The sequence below is a fragment of the Prosopis cineraria genome, unplaced genomic scaffold (assembly GCF_029017545.1).
Source record: "Prosopis cineraria cultivar Desert tree isolate PC_DT_omini unplaced genomic scaffold, ASM2901754v1 PC9, whole genome shotgun sequence".
NCBI classification, from domain to species: Eukaryota; Viridiplantae; Streptophyta; class Magnoliopsida; order Fabales; family Fabaceae; genus Prosopis; species Prosopis cineraria.
Window position 1 is genome coordinate 28,714,258 of NW_026555340.1, and position 22,728 is coordinate 28,736,985.

Genomic DNA, 22,728 nt, shown 5'->3' on the forward strand with positions numbered 1-22,728 from the left:
TTTTAGTAGTTTATCGAAAAGTGGTTGTGAAATCATGAAATTCCCTTTTACATTGTAAGGATTTGAATAAGATTGAACAATGACGTTGCTTGGAACATTCAATTCATAACACCGTCTGCCTTTCCAAGTTTCTTGCTTTCAGGGAGCCACGAGAGACTCTGTCGATTGCTGAGCTATATAAGAAATGATATGAAGAAACCGATTCATCAGGCCCTGAGATCTTGAATAATTGAACTGGCAGGAAAAGAAAAGTATCATGTAAGCATAGTGAAAATTAATTGCCACCCGACGGTTGACGTTTGGAAAATTTGTATGGGAATCAAACTAAAGATCCTCAACCATTCAGGCATTCACGTCACTGAATCCGTAATGTATTTATTTCCTACAAGGCAAAAAAAAAAAAAAAACTCTTAATTTCCCATCCTGATATCCACATTATGGAATACTTCTAGTCTAGTACAATTCAATTACGACACTCATTATGCATTTCGGGGTCGCAAATTTTGGAAGCTTCGATACATGGGAAATGTCTCTATCATATATATGACTTCGCAGCCCTGGCCTGCACAGGCAAGATACTTTGATTTCTCGTTCTTATCTGCACAAGAAGCAAATGCTATGGGAGAAGTTGGATAAAAACAAACTAGTCATGACTTGTCCATATCAAGTGTTGTCTTCCTGACATTGAGCTAACAACTTAGCATCGCCCTCTCCTAGAACCCCGATTTATTATCAGTTTAGGCGGTTATCATTACAGCTTCGAAGGTTTCTGGTACCAGCCCCATGGTTCATCAGAGATGTACTGTGTGACTTGCTTCACGTTCAAGTAGTTATTAAGTCCCCTGAAAATTAAAATAGGCCAGCATATTCAGGTTCAGATGCTCAAATAATGATCAGTCATCATAAGAAACGATTAGGATAAAACGATGTTTCAGGTTTGAAAGTAATAGATTCGAAAGTGTTTTCTCTAAGGCCTTCAAGTACGCAACTGTCTGTACCTTTTTTCCCCCCTCATTGTGTTTCTCTTAGCCAGATTCAGACCAGAGGACGTTACTGGCCAAGAAAAATTAATCAAACCAGAAATCTACTGCGAAAACTGGCATTATATATATTGTATCCTTCCTCTATTTATAACAGTCAGAATTAGGATTATATTCTTCATACTAAGGTGTCATTGCTGTCTCTCATCCAAACTAAGGAGTGCTCAAAGTGATTTTCACAGTTGTTGACATAGGAAACAGATCCATACCATTCTCCTAATTCACGACCAAAGCCACTACGTTTTTGGCCTCCCCATGGGGCTTGAGTGAAGCAGGGCTGAGAGCAATTGATCCAAACAATCCCAGCCTGGAAAGCCTGCAGAGAAGCAATAAATCCAATAAAACATTAATCCAATTCATTTGCCACTTTAATAACAATCGAGGATATCTGACCTTGGTTATACGTTCACATCTTTCTAGATCATTTGATATTACAGCTGCACCCAATCCATAACTGTCAAAAATCACAAGTACATACAATATGGTATCAACATACAAATTAAAGGAAAAAGATTCAAACGTTCCTAGACAATAATCAACTCACTGTGAGTCATTTGCAAGCTCAATAGCTTCTTCCTCATTACTAAACGTTTTTACAGCAAGAACAGGTCCAAAAACTTCCTCTCTCCAAATTTGCATGGATGTAGTCACATCAGTTATAACAGTTGGTTCAATGAAAAACCCCTTCTTTAAATGCTGCCATTAATTTGGAAAAATAACTCAAAATCTTGTGACAAGCAGGAACACAACTCCAAGAATAGATACAAGGGGATTATCATACCTCAGGGCGGTATCCACCAGTCAAAATCGTTGCACCCTCTCTTTTAGCATTTTCAATGAACTTCAATATTTTTTCATACTGAATCATATAATCCGAACATTAGATACAGCATCATCTTAGTTCAAGACAAATAATTGCTTAAATTGATGGAAAGGTGGAGGAAAAACGAAGTCTCGCCAAACACAATGGTGTGAGCCACCAATATAAAACTAGAGAGAGAGAGAGCGCGTGCGGGGCCAACAAACCATGGCAAAAGTTTTCTTCAATACACTCGATCAGCAGAAGCATGTTACAATCAACAAAGAACACAAAAGAATTTCAACTTGTATTGCTTTTCTTCCAAATTAAAAGTGAAATTATGTAACAAAAACGAGCAGAAGTCCAAATACAGAGTGTATTTTCATTGTTACCTAAATAATCCCTTTAGTTTATAACTATAATAAAGAGGGGAGGTGAAGATAAGCTGAATGTTTATCTGGGAGTCTACTTAAATGAGAAACAAAAGGATACCTGTCCCTCACTGACAACAGGGCCTAGCCTGCAACCTTCTTCCAAGGGATCTGAAATTTTGATATTTTTTATCCACTTCACAATTGTATTCAGAAATTCTGTCGCTATGCTTTCCTGAAAAGATACAAGTACCTTGCCTTGTCAAAAAGTTGACAAAATGCATCCAAAGTTCTTAGAACAAACTCAACCAGAGTCAACGTTAACACAATGCTTCCTATTTCTTCAGCAAGAATAAGGGGAAGAAAAATAGGAGAAGTGAGATTCAATTACCAATTCTTGTTTGTGACGGGTCATTCATTAAACTTACATGTATAATAAGACGAGATGTTGCACTGCATATTTGACCATTTGTCCAGAAGCAGCCAAAGATGGTCCATTCAGCAGCTGTTTAAAGATCATGGACAATGGATCAATAAAATCAAATTGCACACCAGTATCTGAGAAACTCAGCAACGAGTTTTAGATGCCAAAAATTTACTCATGAGCTGTCCAAACGTAATTAGGTAAACTTAAAATATCACTGACCCTTGTCTAGGTCAACATCCTCAAAAACAATGATTGGGCTTTTCCCACCTAGCTCTAGTGAAACAGGCTGCAATAAACCAAAAATCAGATATTACATGATACGGCAGAGAACGTAAGGAAAAAGCTTCCTGCCGATTCCTCTAAGAATGTCTGTGCATGTGTTTATCCTTCACCTTTATCCTTCAAAATAGGACATAATGAACTGTCCACAATTTGCAGAGAATACTGCTAGAAAATACCTTCACCAGTTGAGCTGCAGATGTCATAATCTTGCTCCCAGTTGCAGAGCTTCCAGTAAAGGCAATCTGTTGAAAACTTGAATATAAAGAATTATGGTATGGATACTTCATAAACTTAGACCTCGTAGGAACATTAGTTGCAAGAGATAGAAAAGATTTAGCTCCATCTTATTTCAATTCTACCACAAACTAAAGACATAACCTTGTCAACGTGAGGATGGGATGCCAAAGGAGCACCAGCTTCAGGGCCTAATCCAGTGAGAATATTTAAGACTCCTGGAGGAAGGCCCACTTCTCTACAGATATCAGCCAGCTCCAAACAGGTCCTGAAATTGGAAATAGTACATAATAACAAATTGACGTAACAGAGAAACAAGTTTTTACTAGTTGATACTTGACAAGGACATACACAGATGCCAATTCGGAAGGCTTTAATATTGCAGTACAGCCAGCAGCCAAAGCTGGAGCAACCTTCCATGTAGCCATTAACAGAGGATAATTCCTGGATCATTGAAATTGAAATCATCATATATCTATCCATTTCAACACTTCATAAGTAATATAGCATTGTTACATCTTAAAACAACAAAATAGGGCTTTGAATGACTAGCAATTGATTTTTCTATGCATAAACCCCGAGGATCTATATAATTTAAGGAAAAGGATGGGCATGTTTTTTATTTAGAAGCAGTTAAGCACTTGTCAACAGAATCAGTAACATAAGCATGGGCAGAAACGCTTTCTGTGTTATGGACGAGCTTATGCAGAGTAACTTTTTTTTTTTTTTGGCCATAAGTAACTCATGTGGTTGCAATAAATAGCCTATAGCTTACTTTTTGTACCCCACTATTGCTTTTCAAAATAACCTGACAATGGTTTTTATATTAAACTTTTTATATAATTTAGCGTATGAAAAAAAGCTGCAAGTGCTTAAACAAACACAATGACCATAGAAGCACTTGTTTTACCAGCCCATCCAAAAGTAAGCACTTTCATTCAATTTAAGTAAATGAAGGGTGAAGAAACTGGCAAATCTTGACATTTTAGAAAATCAACAAATTGGACTGGGCAGTTTACAGCTCTGAAGAGTCCATGATAAACACAGTTGCTACATTGCTTGCAGTTGATGTGTTGTCAAATCAACAAAACAAGATTCCAAAGCAGCACAGAATACTTATTTAGTTATTCACGAGAAGCAAGTTATATTGCCTCTTGCTTTACATGTTGGGCGTGAGGTGTGAGATGCTAAAAGCTACTGACAAACTGTTGAGCACTTAGCAAGAGGGATTTCTGAATAATATACGGTTAGCATGAAAAGTACGATCAGTTGAGTATTTTTGCTCATCTTTGCATACACACCTAAAGACGGTCTGAACTCTGAATTAATACTTGTAATCAGACGACAGCAAAAGATCAGATGATATGCAAAGCCCAGCTTTTCAGTTATCAAGCTTACATGGAATGCAAAAATAGGCAATAATTTTTGTCCTTTTAAATCATAAAAAACCACGAATGAAGCAGCAAAAATTTATGATAACAACTTATACATAGCTTGATGCAATCACAAAACCCGGCAAGCATATTGAAAGGAGGGAAAAAGCAGATAAAGTTAAACCAAAGAATCAGCGGGTACCAGGGAGTAATTAATCCTACAACCCCAATGGGCTCCAGAAGAACATAACTCTTGAAGGTGTCCATGGGAAGAGATACAGGAGCCTTCTGCTTTGCATCCAAACCTTCAGCAAGGTCAGCATAGTACTCAAAGCAACCAGCAACATCGTCCTAGAAAAACCATGCATATACACGTAAGCAAGCATTTATGGTAGACGGTGCTAACCCAAATGTCGAAAGTTATCTTATCACTTACAATGTCCCACGCTGCTTCTTCCAGTGGTTTTCCACAGTCCATTGCCTCGAGTTTTGCTAGTTCAGATTTTCTATCTTTAACCTGCGAGCAGGAATTGGATACTAAGGGATCAGAACATCCATATATCGACGAATCAGCAATAGATCTGTTGTTTTCATGAGGGAAGCGGGGAAGAAAAATTGAATAAAACCTTATCAGCAATAGCTCGCAGATATCGAGCCCGAATCGACCCGGAAGCCGTTGACCAATCCGAGCCTTTGTTCCGGGTGAGGGCTCTTCTAGCAGCAACCACTGCAAGCTCCACATCTTCCGAAGTGGCAGCCGGAATATCCCCTAAACAAGGTAAGATTTAGAACACATGAGCGATAGAATTAGGAATGATCCGACCAAGTAGGAAGTAAAAGAAATGCTTATATTCTGGTTATCAATTTACGGCAAAGAGTAATGAATTGAGATGTGAAAGAGATTAGCGTCAAAGCAAAAAAGATCATGGAGTACTGTATAGTTAGGGAAAGAGAAGCGACCAATTTTTTCTTCAGTGGTGGGATTGATGATGGGAATTTGTTTCTTGAGGATTGGCTCTTTCCACTCGCCATCAATGAATAACAGTCTGTTGGGCACTGGGATCGCCATTTCTCGAAATCTAGCTGATGAAACCAACACGAGAGTGAGCCAGTGAGACAAGCAGGTTCATCTACTCGCAGGAACTGATTGAGAAGCTGTTACTTTTACCACGATCGTCTCTCACGTAATACTTCCGGTCCAAAATACAGTACTTTTTTTCAGAATTAAGAAAACAGGTAAATGTGGTTGGTAATTCTCCCTTGTCATTACATACTACTTTATTTAAGGTTACTTTTTAATTAAAATTAATTTATCTTAATTAATTTTTTTAACATAATATTTCTCTATAATAATATAATTGATTATTGATATCGAATTTTTGCAAAACGTCCCGAATTAGTATTATGATATTATATCTGGTAAAAGTGTATGATATTATGAACATAAAAAAATCTTGTATCAACTCAATACATTACATCATTTATTTTTCATTCAATAAAATCATATCTTATAATACTAATTCAATCAAATAAAATATTACATGACATTAATTTCTTTTTTTTTCTTTTTATCATCAATAATGATAGATCAATTTATATTTACAATCATTCTACATGATATATTTTTATTAGATACTTTCTCTATTAAAAAATACAAATCTTTTAAGGAATTGAATATTAAAAAATGTAAGATACTTTTAATCTTTTGAGGTGTAATTATTATTTTTTTTTAAATGTCTCTATTGATAATGACTTTATATTTATTGTAAGGTATTTAATATAAATAAATATGAAAAGATAAGATTAGCTGGAAAGGAGATAATTACGTTATTAAGAAATGAGATTTGATTAAAAATATCTTATATTTTTTAATGAAAGGAATATATTATAGATGTCATGGTGCAAGAGGAAGAATTTATCATGGTGCAGGTGCTTACATGGTTACATGTTATTTGTTTATCAAGAAGATTTGTATATTGATGGGGAGATTGTAACTAAATTATAAAAAAAAAAAAAAAAAAGGACATGAATAATGAATTGCATTCTTAAGCACTTGTGTGAAAAAACCGCGGTCTCACCTTATATAAAAGCAGCAGGTACTGGCAAGGCCAAAGAAGCAGCAGCTTTCTGTTACCCGTGGCAGTCATTCAAGTACTTCTTCAGCTCCATAACCGGCTTGTTGCCTTCGGCTCCTTCGCAAGGATCCTAGCTAGCCAACTAGGCTACTGGACTCAACAACTCGAGAGTTTTCCAAGCAACTAGTGATAACAGTTTCTTAGGTCAATTTTGAATCAATATATAGCAAGGGCATTAATTTTGAATGTGGACCCTTCTTCAGATCCCGTTAGCATTAATGTAGTTGGGCGTCATTAATGAGAACGATGCCATAGTGGACGTCAGGATTAGTTTGAACGCCAGCGTTAATACTTCTAAGTTTTTTCAGGATATCGAAATGAAACACAGAGACAAACACAAGTAGCTAATTCGATCAATTTAATGGGGTAGTCGCTTTAAAAAAAAAAGTCCCATAAAAAATTATAGAAATAATTTCCTTCGAAAGCTGAAAGAAGAAACTGGAAAAAAGTGTCTTCTTCGGGCACTTCTTGTACATGTGAAGGGTTGGCTTTTCTCCAAAGTAAAGAAGGGATCACTGTCCATCTAGACTTGAATTTTATAATTTTTTAAAATATATATTTAATTTAAACGGTTTAAATTTACAAAGAGAGAAAATTATCCTATATAAATACTATGATCTGCCCGTGCAATTCCCTTTCTCCTTTTTTATTTTTGTTTTTAAATTTCATTCAACCATCAAAATATTATCCTTTCTTATTGGTTGATCATGTTTGAGATTTCCGAGATCAGATTCGAGATCTGACAGCGGGATGGATGCTCGCCAGATGGACAAGAAAGGAATGGGCCGACTATGTGGGCCTTCCATCGACGCCATGGCCCATCCTCTAGCCCAACACTATTTATTACCTTTTTTAAAAAAAAAAATGATGTGGTCTAACCACAGACTTGCTACAACAAAAAACATTATTAGCTTTTAAGGTTTCAGAGAGGGGCAGGTTTGAGCATTTGGCAGGAGTTTGAGTTCAGAAGTCACAGCCTTAACAATCATAAAGATGAGAAAGAGCACAATCCGATACAGTGTGTATGTGAAGAATAAATGAATACCAAAGTTGGAGAAAGAGAAGAAAACATAGCCTATGGGACAAATATGGTACAAGAAAAAGAAAAGGCCTAAATGACAAATGGACTAATGGAGTAGGGTAATAAATAAAAATGAATAGAAAGACAGATGAGATCAGGATTTGTGGGAGGTTTTGTTGTACTTGGTCTTGATCCAGTTGAGGCCGACGGAGGTACCTTCCTTCAACTTGGACATGCCGGTTTTAGCTACGGCCTTGGTCTTTCCAAGTCCCTCTCCCACCTTCTGCTTGTATTTGGCGGTTCCGGTGTGGTTGTTCTTGGCGTCGACGGTCGCCGGGTCTGGGTTATTATCCCACTGGTCAGCCCACGATGTGCCGTAAGAGCTGTTCCCTTCCATGTCTTCTCCGATGATCAGATCCTCCCCCCCCCCCTCAGCTCAGCTTCTTCGTAATTAAGAAACGCAGATATCGCCGCCACAATTTGGTGGCTCCATGTTTTGAACGCTTATTTATAGCAGCATGTAGCGTTACTTGTTTTCTAATTTCAGAAACATGCCCTCTTAAGTTATGACTTTTTCATTGTATATATATTTTTAAAATAACTGAAATATAAGGGCGCTCAATCTTTGACTTTTACCGGTTCCCGTGCAGTATTGCTTCAATTCAGATGCTTTTTCATTTTTCTCTTCTACACATCGTCGACCAGAAAACCAGCTCAACCCACCAAAGAATATCAATCCATATAGGTATATATAATATTTTTTTTTTACATGTAAATCATATCACAGTATTGAAAATTATAATAACTTGCTCAAAAATGAGAGGGAGAAAAGTGGATAACGTCATGAAAACGGCCAGAAGCTCCACGTTGACGAGTATTGGAATCTTCTAGAGGGACCAAAGCCAGCAATTCACACGGTTGCGCTTTCGTTGTATCGATGCTGGGGCGGTGGGCGCCCTGTTAAATGCTTTTCCTGGAAACTTCTGCTCTTCAGGGTCAAGATACGACAAAAGTCAAATCCCGATCATCTCCTTCTTTTTCCTCCGCCCTTTACCACATGTTTACGTTACGTCGTTTACCAATTGCGCCCTTCACTTTTATTTTTTTCCTTAGGGCCCTGACCCTGATTCATGAGCACACTGGACCAGCCCATAACTTATTGGGCTGGAATTGAGCTAGGCGATGCAGCAAAAGAATTCTATCACCAACCAATGCTGTTTTAATTGATTGAGATTGTATCAAATCTCGCTTTTGATGTAAACACTTTTTAAATTTGAAGAGATGCACTGACTCTCATGAATTTATAGAAGTCAACTCACCTAAATTTTTTTTTGGTATAAAAAAAAACTATCAATAAATATGTAATATCCATATAAAAATGTATAACAATTTGAATCATCCGTAAATTATTACAGATATATCTCAGTTTAAATTTGGTATGATATGTGATAAATGTCTCCAGTTGGACCAAGAAAAACAAACAAGTGAATAACACATAGGATCTCGACCCAGCTATTTTTGCCCGAAGGAAAAACAAAAAAAAAAAAAAAAAAGATGAAGAAGACTGAGAATTAAGCATTGTGTGAATGGAGTACATGTAAGGTTTGTTCATGTTTGTGGTGACTGGTAAGCGAAACTACTGTGGCTGAGTGATATGTCGTGAAGGCAGACCATATAGCACCGTCCAAATGGCGAGTTTCTGCTTATCGGCCAACAGACTCGTAACGTACGCACCAACTTTTTATCACTTTAACACCACTACACCAGTATATAATATTATATTCATCAGAATTATTTTTCTTCTTCTTTTTTCACCTTAGCAGTAAGTAACATCAAGTCACTCACAACATTATTACAGGTGTTTGCTGTCATTTTCCATTTTAAGGACCAACACGAAACGATAAGAAGGATGTAGGGTCTTGCAACCTGAACTATCATTCAAGTCCCCGTGAGCATATTTTTTATGCCACACCCAAGTGTGCTCTTGAATGATTGTGCAGCGCGGTATAAGAAAGCAACAAAAACAAAAAATAAAATGGCGTTTTCTAAATGTGGCAAAGTCCACTATCTCCAACTTTCATTTAGCAAATAGTATGCCCATCCCCTGAATGGAAACCTATTCCCACACTGCCACTCAATGCTGCTTTAAATAAATGAAATTTTAATGAATCTTGTTACATTGTGCATTTCAGATCATTCACAGAATTTGCTCGTCTAATACATATATGCAAATCCTTTTATCTGCCAGATTTGTTTCGTCATTTGTTTTCTATACTCTTCTTGATCGTGAGACATAAAAAAGTTAGGTGAGTTTGGTTCAGATACTTAATAGGGTTAGAGTATACGTGATGGCTTAAAGAATACTGATAAATTATTAACCAAATTAAAGTTGTCATATTTGAAGGAGATTCAAGCTCATCCTCGTTTGGTATCCTTTCCATTAGAATTAAGTTTCATTGGCTCGTGATAAAATAATAGGATTGTGTATCGAATGTGGAGGGACCACTTTTCAAGATGTTGGGAGAGGCCATTGAAGTTTCTTTATGGTTACCAAAGAACGAGAAGACTAGAGATTCACGTGCAAAGATGGTAGGATTTTTTTAATGACTGGTCATAAAGTTTAAGTACTCTTGTTGGCACTAGCTTCCCGACTTGGATAACAAAGAGCGCTCTGAACAATTAATCTAATTGCATATAAAAATATCTTTGTGATGGGACAATAGGCTTTCCTCAAACATTTTTCATTTTCATCCTTCAACCAGATTTTATATGTCAAGTCTGGACTTTCACTTTCCTTGTATTACCTAAATGGAATCACATAACCATACGGGACATAGATATGAGATCAAGTACGAACCAGGTCAATATAGAAAATAGGATTATAAAACATTTACGTTGACAGTTTTGGAAGCATTTCATCAAGTCTCTCTTAGGATCGGAAAACATGATAATGTCATTGATTCGACATATCATCGCCACTAGCGATTCAGTAGCCAAAAATAACTACCATTGATCATGATATTCTCAAAAAAAAAAAAAATGGTGTTAAACTTTGATCATGATCGGAAGGCATAACAAAGATGTCTGCCCTATCATACAATACATCAGTCACAACCCAAACGGAAGCTTTCAAACTGCATAATCCAGAGGGTTGGATGGGTTCATTTAGAGTAAGGTTCAAGTAAACCATCACGTAAACATTGGTTTTCCTTTGGTCCAACCCCATTGAGAGTATATAATTTGTCAAGTCACTCTCAAAAAAGATCTGTGGGGGCTAATGGTACAATATCTTCAGACGAAATCGACCCAGAAGTGCAAAATGGTGGGACTTGGAAATTTATCAGGGTGTACTAGTCAATTCGGAACTATTTTGTTGAATCCACTGGGGCATGGGAAAGGAAATTGAGAACTCAATTAAGGGTCATTATCAAAGTGAGAGTTGAGGACGAAATAGCATTCTAGAGGTTTCTTTTAGGACACCTGATCTGGGAATCAGATTGGTAAGGACACTAGAAACAGGGCATGTGGTCCAAATTTAGGTTAGTCTGAGCCACATGGGTGGACTTCTTCGCCTATACCAGCTAGGAATCTGGTTTGGGATTTTGTTGAGTGCAAATTAGGGGAAGCCTTTCGATTACATGTTAGACGAAAGATTTCCACTGCCTATATAGCTTGTAGGATCCAAAATAATTGAAGAGTCAACTGATGTAATATTTCTGTTCTTATTTTTGGCTGCGTCTTTATGATAGCTAGCCAGCTTACCCAGAGCAATTGATGTGTCTCTGTCCATGAGCAAAGGGTATAATAAACGATTCAAGTGTCTCCGATTTGTGTTGCTTTATTCAGTGAGTATTTTCTCTGATTAATGATTTTACTGTTCATCAGCAGAAATAAACAGCTTCTGGATGACAAGAAAGGTCATATGATGCTGCTAAATGCAAAGCAATCTATCGTTTTCATTATACGTATTATTTAGTACGATTTGTTCCCAGCCATGCGCTGTTTATCAGAAGGTTTGTTGAATCACACAAGCCGACAACCTCCCAAATGCTAGTTGGAATAAACTCTATATGGCTGCTAGCTAAGACCACAAGGCCACCAAGTTTATATTATTATTACAATTATTTTTCATTTTCAAAAGGAAAAACTGAGAAGACTAGTGGAGAGTGACCCAAGCATTTTTAAAAAAATAATTTCCCTCTTTTTGGGAGTCAAATTCAAATATTGGAGTTCTGGAGACGACTTCAATGTCACTGAACCAAAATGATAAATTAACTTCAGTTGAGAAGAACATGCTTGAATTAGCGAGGCCATAAAGAAAATAGCCAAACAGGAACAATCCCACTACTAAAGCATCCCACTACCTATTCCCGTTGTATCATATATCTTGGTCTTCACTTGCATAACATGCCTCACTTCGTTTTCTGCCATACCATTTACTCTCACATAAACATGTGAACCATGGAACATCACCGATCTTACAATGCCTCTTCTTCTTCCTCTTCCTCGCACCACCTTCAAACAGGTCCACGTTCTGTGTCTTCTCAACGCAGCATCGCTTCAGTCCCTTCCCTTAACTCACAATCTCGTCACCAGCAGGAAAACAAAGACCATCCTTCCACCACCTACCACAGGTGCCTCACAACTCTCAAAGGCCACACTTCCTACACATCCTGTCTTGCCCTCTCCGGGAATTTCCTCTACACAGGTTCATCTGACAGAGAAATCAGGTCATGGAATCGCACCGTTTTACGCTCTGAGCTAGACCCTGAAAATTCCATCAGCAACATAGCACTCTCAGGAAAGGGTGCAGTGAAATTCATCGTGGCTCAATCTGATAAGCTTTTCAGTGCTCACCAAGACCACAAAATCAGAGCATGGAAGATCAGCAACCATGAAAGTGACCAACAGGAGTACACGCACCTAGCCACCCTTCCAACTTTGACTGACCGTGCTTCCAAGATTTTGATCCCCAAGAACCATGTCCAGATCAGAAGGCACAAGAAATGTACGTGGGTTCATCATGTGGACACAGTCTCTGCTCTGGCCCTGTCCAAAGACGAGACCTTGCTCTATTCAGTTTCATGGGACAGGACGGTCAAAATATGGAGAACCAAAGACTTCACCTGCTTAGAATCAGTAAGCAACGCACACGACGATGCCATAAACGCGGTCGCAGTTTCCCGTGACGGGTACCTGTACACAGGATCAGCAGATAAGAGAATAAAAGTGTGGAAGAAAGGAGAAGGCGAAAAGAAGCATTCTTTGGTAGATACTTTAGAGAAACACAATTCTGGGGTCAATGCGTTGGCTCTGAGCAGTGATGAGGGTGTGTTGTATTCTGGTGCGAGTGACAGATCGATATTGGTGTGGGAGAAAGATGAAGAAGAAGATGGAAAAATGGCGTTGGTGGGGGCATTAAGAGGGCATACAATGTCCATATTGTGCTTGGCTGTGGTTCGGGATTTGGTGTGTAGTGGCTCTGCGGATAGAACGATTCGGATTTGGAGAGGAGTTGAGAAAGAATACTCGTGTTTAGCAGTTTTGGAAGGGCATAGAGGTGCCGTTAAGTGCATAGCTGCGGCGATTGATCCTTGTGATTCGTCTGAAGCTTCTATTCTAGTGTACAGTGGCAGTTTGGACTGCGACATTAAGATGTGGCAGATTGTTGTTCCAGTTTCTTAGACTCCTAGGATTCTTGTTTCTCGATTATTCAGAGGGAGATGTATTAAGTTCATGATCCTTCGGAAATATCACCTATTTATGATGAGAATGGAAGTTTTTCTTTTTTGGCTCCTGATGCATCGCCATCTTTTTTCCTTCGTCATGGGGGATCCCGCACTGGCAAGTTTAAGACCCAGAACTTCAAATCAGATATAGTACTTCTTCGACATTGTGTCGCGAACAAGCATCCTAGATTCCTAGTAGAGCAATCCAAACGAACCCATAGTGATTTACAGCTGTAACTAATTGGATATTGGCACCAACAATACGACCTTTATTAATTATTAAAATAAAAGGTGTTAATCATTACAAAGTCAAGATGGCAGGCGCCAGGCGGGTCGATGAAAAGTAATTAAATTTCACAAAATAATCATCCATGGGACCTAAGAATGATCCTTATCCGATTAATTACGCAAGAGGGTGAAGTGTTCGGTAATAGTCTTATGTCAAAATGCCACGATTTCTAACCTAAGTACTTCGATAAAGACCCCTTCATCTGGGATCATGCGACAAATACAACAAAATTTTCAACATAATGACGTCACGAACCCAGCCCTATTTTCCAGGAGATTAGGGACCCACTGCTTTCATGCATATGTTGTGACCATGCAGCAAACATTCCCAGATTACTACAAAAAAATTTATCCAAAATTACAAACAGGTCCTTTAACTTTTCATTTTCAGAATTGAAGTCTCTGGAAGTAATTCACCCAATTTACAGCCCCACATTGCATCAGCACATGCGTGCAAATATGCGTCACTGGCGTTGGTATAAAACATCATAGTTTTATCTGAGTATAATTCCTCAAGACTCTTTGACAGTTCAAACGCATAAATCTTTTTTTTTTTTACCATCAACGCATAAATCATTTGCCTCGCATTCTTTTTTTCTTTTTTTCAATGGGAGCCCACATAAAGACCATACTAACTGACATGCTGAGTCATGTCAATGTATAAAAAATTCCTACAATTAAAGGGCACAGTATCAAAAATAAATATATTGAAATGATTAATAGAGGCTTGATGGGTCAACCAGCCAGTGCATGTGTTCGCTTCTCTAAAAACGTGATCAAAGGTGACAACCCAGTCTTACATAATGAGATCTCTGATATCATTGATAATAGTAGAAAGAGAGTAATTGGTAGAGAATTCATTACAAATTAACGATAGAGTTTCAGTTGAGTCAGAATAGACGTTAACTTTCTTAAACTTTTTAGCCTAGCAGATATTAAATCCTTCTAAGATACCCATAAGTTCAGCAGCTATACTTGGGTAATATCCAAGATATTTGGAGAAACTTTTAATCCAGTTGCCTTATTTGTTCCATATGAGACTGCCACAAGAAGCTGCACCAAGAGAATTAACAGAGCTATCGGTGTCTAACCTAACCCATTCTTCCTTAGGAGGGGAGCCATTTAGCTTTGGTTTTATTCCCTTTTTGAGTGAGAAATTCAATTTTAAATTGGAAGTATCGATCACTGATAATATCCTGAATATTGGTAAAAAGCAATGTCTCTATCTTGATTATCTTCTTCAAAATAGACATTTTTGCATCTTTCTTTCGAGATGTTCGAACACACATAGCCAAAGAATCTTTGCTAGGAAGTCTTCCTTGCCCGAGCATTTCTTGCATCATTCTCAACATTCCAAATTAACCAATCTTATAAATGAAGAGAAAAGAATGTGTTAATTTTGATTGTTTTAATAATTTTAACCAAACCTCTTTTGATTTCTTGCAATCTCTCAAAGTATGTATAGTTGAATTCAAAGAGTTGCAACCAAAAGGGCATATTCTATGACAAGGATTGCTCCCATCAGAGTAGGTGAATTTAGGTTGCATGTGATCCTAAGCAACTTTCTAGATGAAGGTTTTGATCTTTTCATAGGTCGACCATTTCCAAATCTTAGACCAAATCTTTGAGTTGGTATTGTTGCAATGATTTTCAGTAGCCTTATAAGCTAATTTGATAGAGAAACTACCATCACTGGAAGGCCTCCAACATATGGTATCATCATGAGTATTGAGATGTAAAGGTTGGACGATAATGATTTGCTTGATGATATCATGGTGCAAATATCTACAAAGTTGGGCCACCTTCCAGGTAACTGTACTAGTATAAAAATTCAAAACTTTCGTGAAGATGTGTACTTCACAAGAGGTTCAAGAAGGAGGCACTATTTGTCATACCAAAATAATATTTGATCCCTTTTTCCTACCTTTCAACCCACATGAGTAATAAATTAGTCCCAAACTTTACATATGCTTGACCATGTGTAAGAGCAAGAGTTAGTTTTACAAATTATAGGAATGATAAGGTTATTACATTTATATTTATCACAAAAAACACGAATCCAAAGACAATTAAGTTTCGTAATGATACCCCAACAAAATTTCATAATATAAGCCTTATTTTGACTTTTAAGCTTTTTAAAGCTGAGGCCTCCATGCTTGCTATCCTTAGTGATATAATCCCAAGATAAGAGATGAGGCTTTTTAGTACTATCAGCAGAATCCTAGAGGAAATTGTGAGAGTGGGCTTCCATATCATTCAAGACATTATCTAGTAAGGGCATGGTTTACATAGTCTAGCTAGAAATAGAGGGTGAAACAAATTTTATAAGAACAGCTTTGCCAACAGCGTTGAGATAATGAATTTTCCAATTAGAGAGTCGAGAATTAATTTTATCGATTAATGGAGCAAAGGTAAGCTTAAAAACTCTTTCATGGATAATAGGAATCCCCAAATATTTTCCAACGTTCCCTGTTAGTGGAATTCCTAATTCATCGCTAATCTGAATGACTATTGATATTAACATTTTTAAAGTAAAAAAGTTTGGATTTGGTGTTGTTAACTTTCTGCTCAAAAGCATTACAGAAGTTAAAAAGACATTGTTGGATGATCCTAGCTTGACTGAGAGAAGATTCTGCAAAAAGAAATAAGTCATCAACAAAAAATAGATGAGAGGACCATTAGTTGTTAGGCTAATAGGCTTTCAATCTTTTTTATCAATGCTACTAAGTATGCTATGACTGAATCGTTCAATACAAAGAACAAAGAGATATGGTGAAAGAAGGTCTCCTTGTCTAATGCCACGAGTTGGTGTGAATTCATTTGTTGATTCACCATTCCATAAAACTTTCATGTGAGTGGTAGAGATAGCTACCATGATGAGTTTTTCAAAATTATCATTAATTCTGATAATACTAATAGTATCGTCAATAAAATCCTAAAAGAGTCCATCAAAAGCCTTTTCAAGGTCAATTTTAAGTGCCATGAAGCCCTTCTTTCCCCCCTTATTTCTCAGAGTGAACGATCTCTTAGGCGAAGATGATATTATTTACTACTCTATCTTCCTTGCAAGAAGCTACATTAATTGCCTCCAATCAAATGATTCATACATTGCCATAACCTGTTGGAGAGAAGCTTGGTAATAATTTTGTAACTAACGTTACAAAGAGATATCAGGCGAAAATCCTTCATGCAAGTAGGGTTTTCTTTTCAAGGATAAGAGTAATGAAAGTGTCATTGTTTTCGCTAATAGCAGTGGGATTGGAGAAGACCTTCTTAACAAGTTAAATGATACCATCTTTAAGGTCACTCCAATAGTATTGAATACAGCTAGCGTTTATCCCATCAAACCCGAGAGCATTAAAGGCACCAATATTAAAGGCAACATTTTTTATTTCTTTTTAAGTAACATCTTTATTAAGTAACTATAATTGATTGGAGTTTAGAGCAGGAAAACTTCTATTAATAGATAGCCTAGGCTTGAGTTGAGTATCCTCTCTAAACATGTCTTCAAAGTAAAAAGCAGCCTGAATTTTGAGTGTGGATTAATTATTAATCCATATACCATTCTCATCCTGAAGAGTTAAAATCTGATTTCTTTTCCTCCGAATGATGGCAGTAGTATGAAAAAATTTGGAATTCCTATCTCCCCAATTCAATCATTTACATCTAAATTTTTGAAACCAAAAAAGTTCCTCCTAAAAAAGAATTTTATAATAATCCTCCCATAAAAATTTTTCAAGTTTTCTAAGAAAGCAACTGTCTTTAATGTTCCTGTTGCAATTAATTCCTTCAAATCTACATAGAATCCTTTTTTTATTTGCTGCAATACTGCCTATATTATTTTTGTTCCATTGAGTGGTAGAAGTAGCAAACTTTAGGACCCCATCTTTCCAATCTTTATTAATCTAAAAATCTTTAACAATAAATTGAAAGGATTCTTCAACCATCCATACAGCATGGCATTTAAAAGGTTTTTCTTGTACTTTGGAAATATCAGTATTCTCAAGTTGGATTTTTATTGGACGGTGATCAGAGTCATGTTTAAGGAGGTGAAAGGTGTTAGCTTGATTGAATTTGAGTCTTCATTCAGCATTACAAAAAGACCAGTTAAGCCTTTCCTTAATATTACCTTTCTTCCAAGTGAATCTATCACCAACAAAATTGAGTTCCAAAAAATTGGAGGAGTTAATGTATTGTCCAAGGCGTTTCAGACCTCCAATTATACTTGCTTCTACCATGTTTATCATCACAAGAGAGATAAGTGAAGTCTCCAGCAATAAGCCAGGTCTAAAGCATTTCACAAACCTCCAATTATACCTGCTTCTACCACATTTGTCATCACAAGAGAGATAAGGATTGAAGTCTCCAACAATAAGTCAGGGTTCACATTTGCCTCATATTCTTTTAATCCCTACTGTTGTTCAAAGCTACAATCATTACACACAAGTTAACACCACCCTCCTTAAAAAGAGGTTGAGGTGAGGTGCGGATGGCTCGTATCCTAGTCTTTATCGTTATCATTAATCTTATATAAAACCATAATGCATTTTGTAGAACCTAGTCTACATTCCTGGCGAAGCAGTAGGCAGAAGCACTGGACAATAAATACCAGTTTTTTCCCTTTCTTTTTTGGTCAGGGAATAGATACGAGTAAATTCACTTCATAAAAATAGATACAAATTTGCTTCACAGGAGCGGAAAATCTTGCTATCAGATTGCACTTGTTGCAGATATGACTGCCACTATTTGGTTAAAGTAGGCTCAAGCAAAGTAAAAGCAATAAAGACAATGACACATCTCAATTAGTTACAGTGGCTCTTTCGCTGGCATGCCGGGATCCCGGGGATATTTCTTTGGGGTGGGACGATCTTTTAGACAAATGACAGCAGTTCGCTGACCATGTGGGCTCTGCGATTCCACTGAACAGAACATAACACCAATGTTATTGATGTTCAGAGCTGAGATCTTCACATGCACTTTAAAAGTTAAATCTCCACCATACCGAAGGGAAAATTATGTCTATAAAACCCATACTTTCTGGCAGGAGCCTTGATATAAATGCCAATTCCAACTAAAACAATCATCTAAAATTTGGGGCTTGAGCAAAACACTACGAAGTTTATATCAGGGGACAGAAATTTGATGAATTAAAGAGGGTACCTGAGCAGATTTGCAATAGAGATGCACCCATCTTTTGGATTGCACCTTCGGCTTTTCTAACTTCCTCCTATTTAAATTCACCGTATAAGATATTAATAGATGGCGTCTTCAGATCTGCGAGATATGTATCAAAAACATTTCACATAATATTATATACTAAAACGTTGCATATATATTCTGAATTTGCATGCTCCTCAATTCCCTTAAATGCTAACATCTATATGCTAGCACAAATTTTCCATTTAACTCCAAACATCAACCTCACTCATTCTCGTTCTCCTATTGTTAGAGAGAATCACAAGAAATCAAGATATTAGCCCATGAAATTCCTATTGCGCCTTACCTAATTTGGACCCTTACCTTTAAAAGAACCTGTAACAAAGATTCGATGGAATAGCCAAAGCGGGTGGGACCAGTGTTTGGAACATGTTTCCAATAATGAAATGGAAAGAGATGGCCTCCAGATTGGGCAGTGAATGTTACGATGAAATAGACAAATGATATAATTACACTTATATCCTCATTAGATAAAAGCTTCGTAAATTTGCATTCTAATTATAAAGATAATTTAGAAAAAATATTTAAGTCATTCTGTACTATTAACAACTCCCCCCCTTCGATCATTAAACTCCCAAACGAGGCTATGACATGACTTGCCATGGCATTCCCTCCTAAACTCTCAGCTCCCAAATTGAGAAAATCCTTGTTCGATGCTTACAACATTCCCAATGCTCCTTCTAGCTAATTCACTTGTCATACAGCCGGTAGCTTGGAGTGGGCACAAGCTAATGACAAAGGGCATAGATTCAAGTCTAATTCCCAAATTCTCAACACTAATGGCAATCAAATAAAATTTGCAACAGCAATAATAGTTTAGCCACATGCCCTAGCAAAGAACAAGCCTGAGGAATAAAGGGCTTGTTTGGCAACCTATTTTGAAAACAACTTTTTGTTCTCCAAAAAAAAAAAAAATCAATTTGATAAGTGGATTTAGAAAGTGTTTTGGAAAAGAAAAATCAAATATTATTCTAGAGAATAGAAAAACATAAACATCTTTTAGGTGTCATGGGATTATTATTTTGAAAAACAAGGAATAATACGAAAAATACCTGTTTTCATTTTTTTTTTCATTAGAACATGCTTTACAAAATGCCAATTCTCAGAATAAGAAAACAAAAACAGTTTCAAATAAGCCTCAGGATGATAACCTCTGGTAGCTATAAACAATTTCTACATCAAATTTTAAACATCTAGTATGCAGATGATAATGATCAAGAACTACAAAAATATGCTATAGAAGTCACAAACCTCAGGATGATAACCTTTGGCAGCTATAAACAATCCACCGACACGAACCAATGGAAGACAATACTCGGCTGAAAATCCAATAACAAGGATCAGGAATCGTAGCAGTGAAATATCACAAGTCTTGAAGCATCCAAATACCATATGATAAGTCCTAAATAATAATATTACCCAATATTCTCATCTCTGCAACAGCCCTTGCTACTGCTATGTCAAATTGTTCTCTCAAGCAGAGATTCTGTCCCAAATTCTGTTCTGTGCACAGTCCAAGGCGTATGTTCAAGCAGCAGAAAATTATAGTTATGGGCAAAAATAACAAGAATAAGATGATTTTTCAGTGTTCAGTTTAAGAAAAATGTTCTAGATTATTATCTCAAAATTTGAAAGCATGCAGTCTGATGAGATGTAGAAAGAGAAATAAATTTTTTGCGTGCTTGTTACTGCATTTTACCTCTGCTCTTCCTCTGACAATTTGAACATTTGACAAACCAGCAACACCGACAGCACGCTCTAAGAAAACGCATCGCTTGTTCATAGACTCCAACAGCGTTACATCCCATTCTATGCAAAGCAGCATTTCAGTGAGAAGGTAAAGAGGAATAACAAGGGTATCCGAGCAACACAAACTCACTAATACAGTTTACTTAAGAATCCACCTGGGCAAGCTACGGCTAAAATTATTCCAGGAATGCCCGCCCCAGTTCCAACATCTACCATTTTGAGCTTATCATAGGAAGTGCCGCAGTGTGACCGATAGCAATCTCTCAAAGGCGGTAAAATTGCAAGGGAATCCTCAACATGCCGTTCCATTACTTCATCTACCTCTTTAATTGCAGTAAGATTCATCCGCTACCATTAAACCAAAACAAAATAAAATACACACCCGTGAGCTTGGAGGCATGAAACAGCGTACTGGAGAAAAAAGGGCGTTTACGGGAGAGAAAACCTTGTTCCATTCAAGAAGAACATCAACGTAGAGATGAATCTGGTCTTTCTGGCAGGAAGATAGGGCTGCAAAGTGAGAAAGAGAATTGAAGACTGTAGAACATATGGATTTGGTGCTGATTCTATTATTTGGATTGCGTGTCCGGAGGTGTTTGAAGAAAGTCCACCCACAAACCTCCAAGCTAACCACCGTGCTGCGACTTAGCAGCATCTCGCTGCGCGCGCTTTTCCTTTCTCGTCCGTCTTCGACCCTCCCTCACGGCTCACACTGAGTACACCGCCGAGCACGAAAGTTTTGCGACTGAATTTGAGCTGCGCGTATCGTAGTTGCCGTATTCTTGCATAGGCCCAAAGCTCATATATCAGGTCCAATCAAAATTTAGCCCAGAGTCCGAATTCAATTTTTATTGTATTAGTATAAAAAAAAATTATTGTATTCAAATTTTTAATTAAAAATAAAATGGAACTTGAATTATTTAACTTTACATATTATTTCATTTAATTTATTAAATTTATAAAATATTTTTTTACTTAATAAATTTTTACATTAAACTTTTAAATATTGACAGATATTCTCAAATATTAATATATTGAATTTATTTTTAAAAAAATAATAATGATTAATATAAAAAATAATCATTTGAAATTAAGAATGTTAAAATTTAAATTAAAAAGATACTTTATAAAATTAAAAAATTAAATTAAAATTTTATATAAAGTTAGAGAATTAAAATTAACTTTTGTCTTAGAATTATGTTTGTGTTGCATTCTTCAAATTCAATTTTTAAATATAAAAAAATTCGGTAAAAAAATTAAGAATCTTGCACACTTCCGTGCCACCTTTTTTTTCTTTATTATTTTGGTCAACCGTACCCCTTTAAAGGCAGAATAATGGCTCTTGCGCCCAAAAAGTCTAAACTATGGCCATTTTAAGTTACAACTCGCGGCTGATAAGGGCTATTATGGTCCCCCGATATATTGTGCTTTCTTCTTCTTCTTTGGCCAGTTCTCCTCCACCTTTTTCTTTTAACCTGTTCGTACTCGTCATCAATACTGTATATACTATATAACTGCGACTTTGTTTTTAAAAAAGTTATGAATCAGAACCGGTCACCTGATGCAATGAAATGAATTGAAAACTGCCGTGAATAATATAGTCATCATAGGTGTAATATAACATGAAGGATCTGAATTTGACCTTGATCGTTGTAATTTAATTGGAAGAAAATTAAAGAGAAGATGCCGATGGGATGGCACCTTTAAATAAAGTTCAAAGGTATCAACTTTTATATGTATACTTGATGATTGTTGCAAATCCAGAGTCCACATGAAGACCAAATAACAATCAAAATGGGTTTTAAACTTTGTTTTTATGCCAAAAAGAATTGAATCTGTACAGTTTAAAAAAACCCACTTTCATCCTGGAGTTTCTACATTTATATCAAAACTATTTCGACTTTCCACACTACCCCCACATACACCAATAGGGAGAAAAAGCTGACTCATCATGAGGGACTTTGTTAGGGTCAAAATAAAGCCGCATGCAAGCAAGCCAAAGGTTTAGAAGAGTCATTTTCTCCACAATGATCAGAGAACTCAAATCAACAAAGAACCCATGT

The 22,728-nt window shown here is 36.8% G+C and overlaps 4 protein-coding genes across 5 annotated transcripts; 1 reads left to right on the top strand and 3 right to left on the bottom strand.

The window, feature by feature from the left end:
- Nucleotides 1–268: 268 nt before the first annotated feature.
- On the bottom strand, nt 269–5,704 carry LOC129319513 (aminoaldehyde dehydrogenase 2, peroxisomal). The gene is made up of 15 exons (XM_054964617.1): nt 5,487–5,704; nt 5,153–5,295; nt 4,963–5,043; nt 4,729–4,877; nt 3,505–3,597; nt 3,298–3,421; nt 3,096–3,161; nt 2,857–2,923; nt 2,639–2,715; nt 2,332–2,445; nt 1,822–1,899; nt 1,585–1,736; nt 1,434–1,494; nt 1,250–1,356; nt 269–842 (listed from the first exon to the last, which is right to left on the bottom strand). Exons 1-15 carry the CDS (start codon nt 5,593–5,595, stop codon nt 752–754), a joined length of 1,512 nt encoding a protein of 503 aa, XP_054820592.1. The 5' UTR covers nt 5,596–5,704; the 3' UTR covers nt 269–751.
- Nucleotides 5,705–7,617: 1,913 nt separating this feature from the next.
- Nucleotides 7,618–8,184, bottom strand: LOC129319514 (uncharacterized). Its single transcript, XM_054964618.1, has one exon. The coding sequence runs from the start codon at nt 8,077–8,079 to the stop codon at nt 7,837–7,839; it is 243 nt and encodes an 80-aa protein (XP_054820593.1). The 5' UTR covers nt 8,080–8,184; the 3' UTR covers nt 7,618–7,836.
- A 3,816-nt stretch (nt 8,185–12,000) lies between these two features.
- Nucleotides 12,001–13,455, top strand: LOC129319241 (protein JINGUBANG-like). Its single transcript, XM_054964243.1, has one exon. It carries the CDS (start codon nt 12,144–12,146, stop codon nt 13,365–13,367), a length of 1,224 nt encoding a protein of 407 aa, XP_054820218.1. The 5' UTR covers nt 12,001–12,143; the 3' UTR covers nt 13,368–13,455.
- A 4,839-nt stretch (nt 13,456–18,294) lies between these two features.
- On the bottom strand, nt 18,295–21,420 carry LOC129320471 (uncharacterized). Of its 2 annotated transcripts, XM_054965940.1 has the most exons (8): nt 21,285–21,368; nt 21,111–21,175; nt 20,821–21,013; nt 20,616–20,725; nt 20,336–20,414; nt 20,168–20,235; nt 18,860–18,926; nt 18,295–18,618 (listed from the first exon to the last, which is right to left on the bottom strand). In XM_054965940.1, the coding sequence occupies exons 3-8, from the start codon at nt 21,008–21,010 to the stop codon at nt 18,506–18,508; spliced, it is 627 nt and encodes a 208-aa protein (XP_054821915.1). In that variant the 5' UTR covers nt 21,011–21,013; nt 21,111–21,175; nt 21,285–21,368; the 3' UTR covers nt 18,295–18,505. The 2 variants fall into 2 exon arrangements, with proteins under 2 accessions (XP_054821915.1, XP_054821914.1); XM_054965939.1 differs by having other exon boundaries at nt 21,111–21,420.
- Between the last annotated feature and the right edge of the window lie 1,308 nt (nt 21,421–22,728).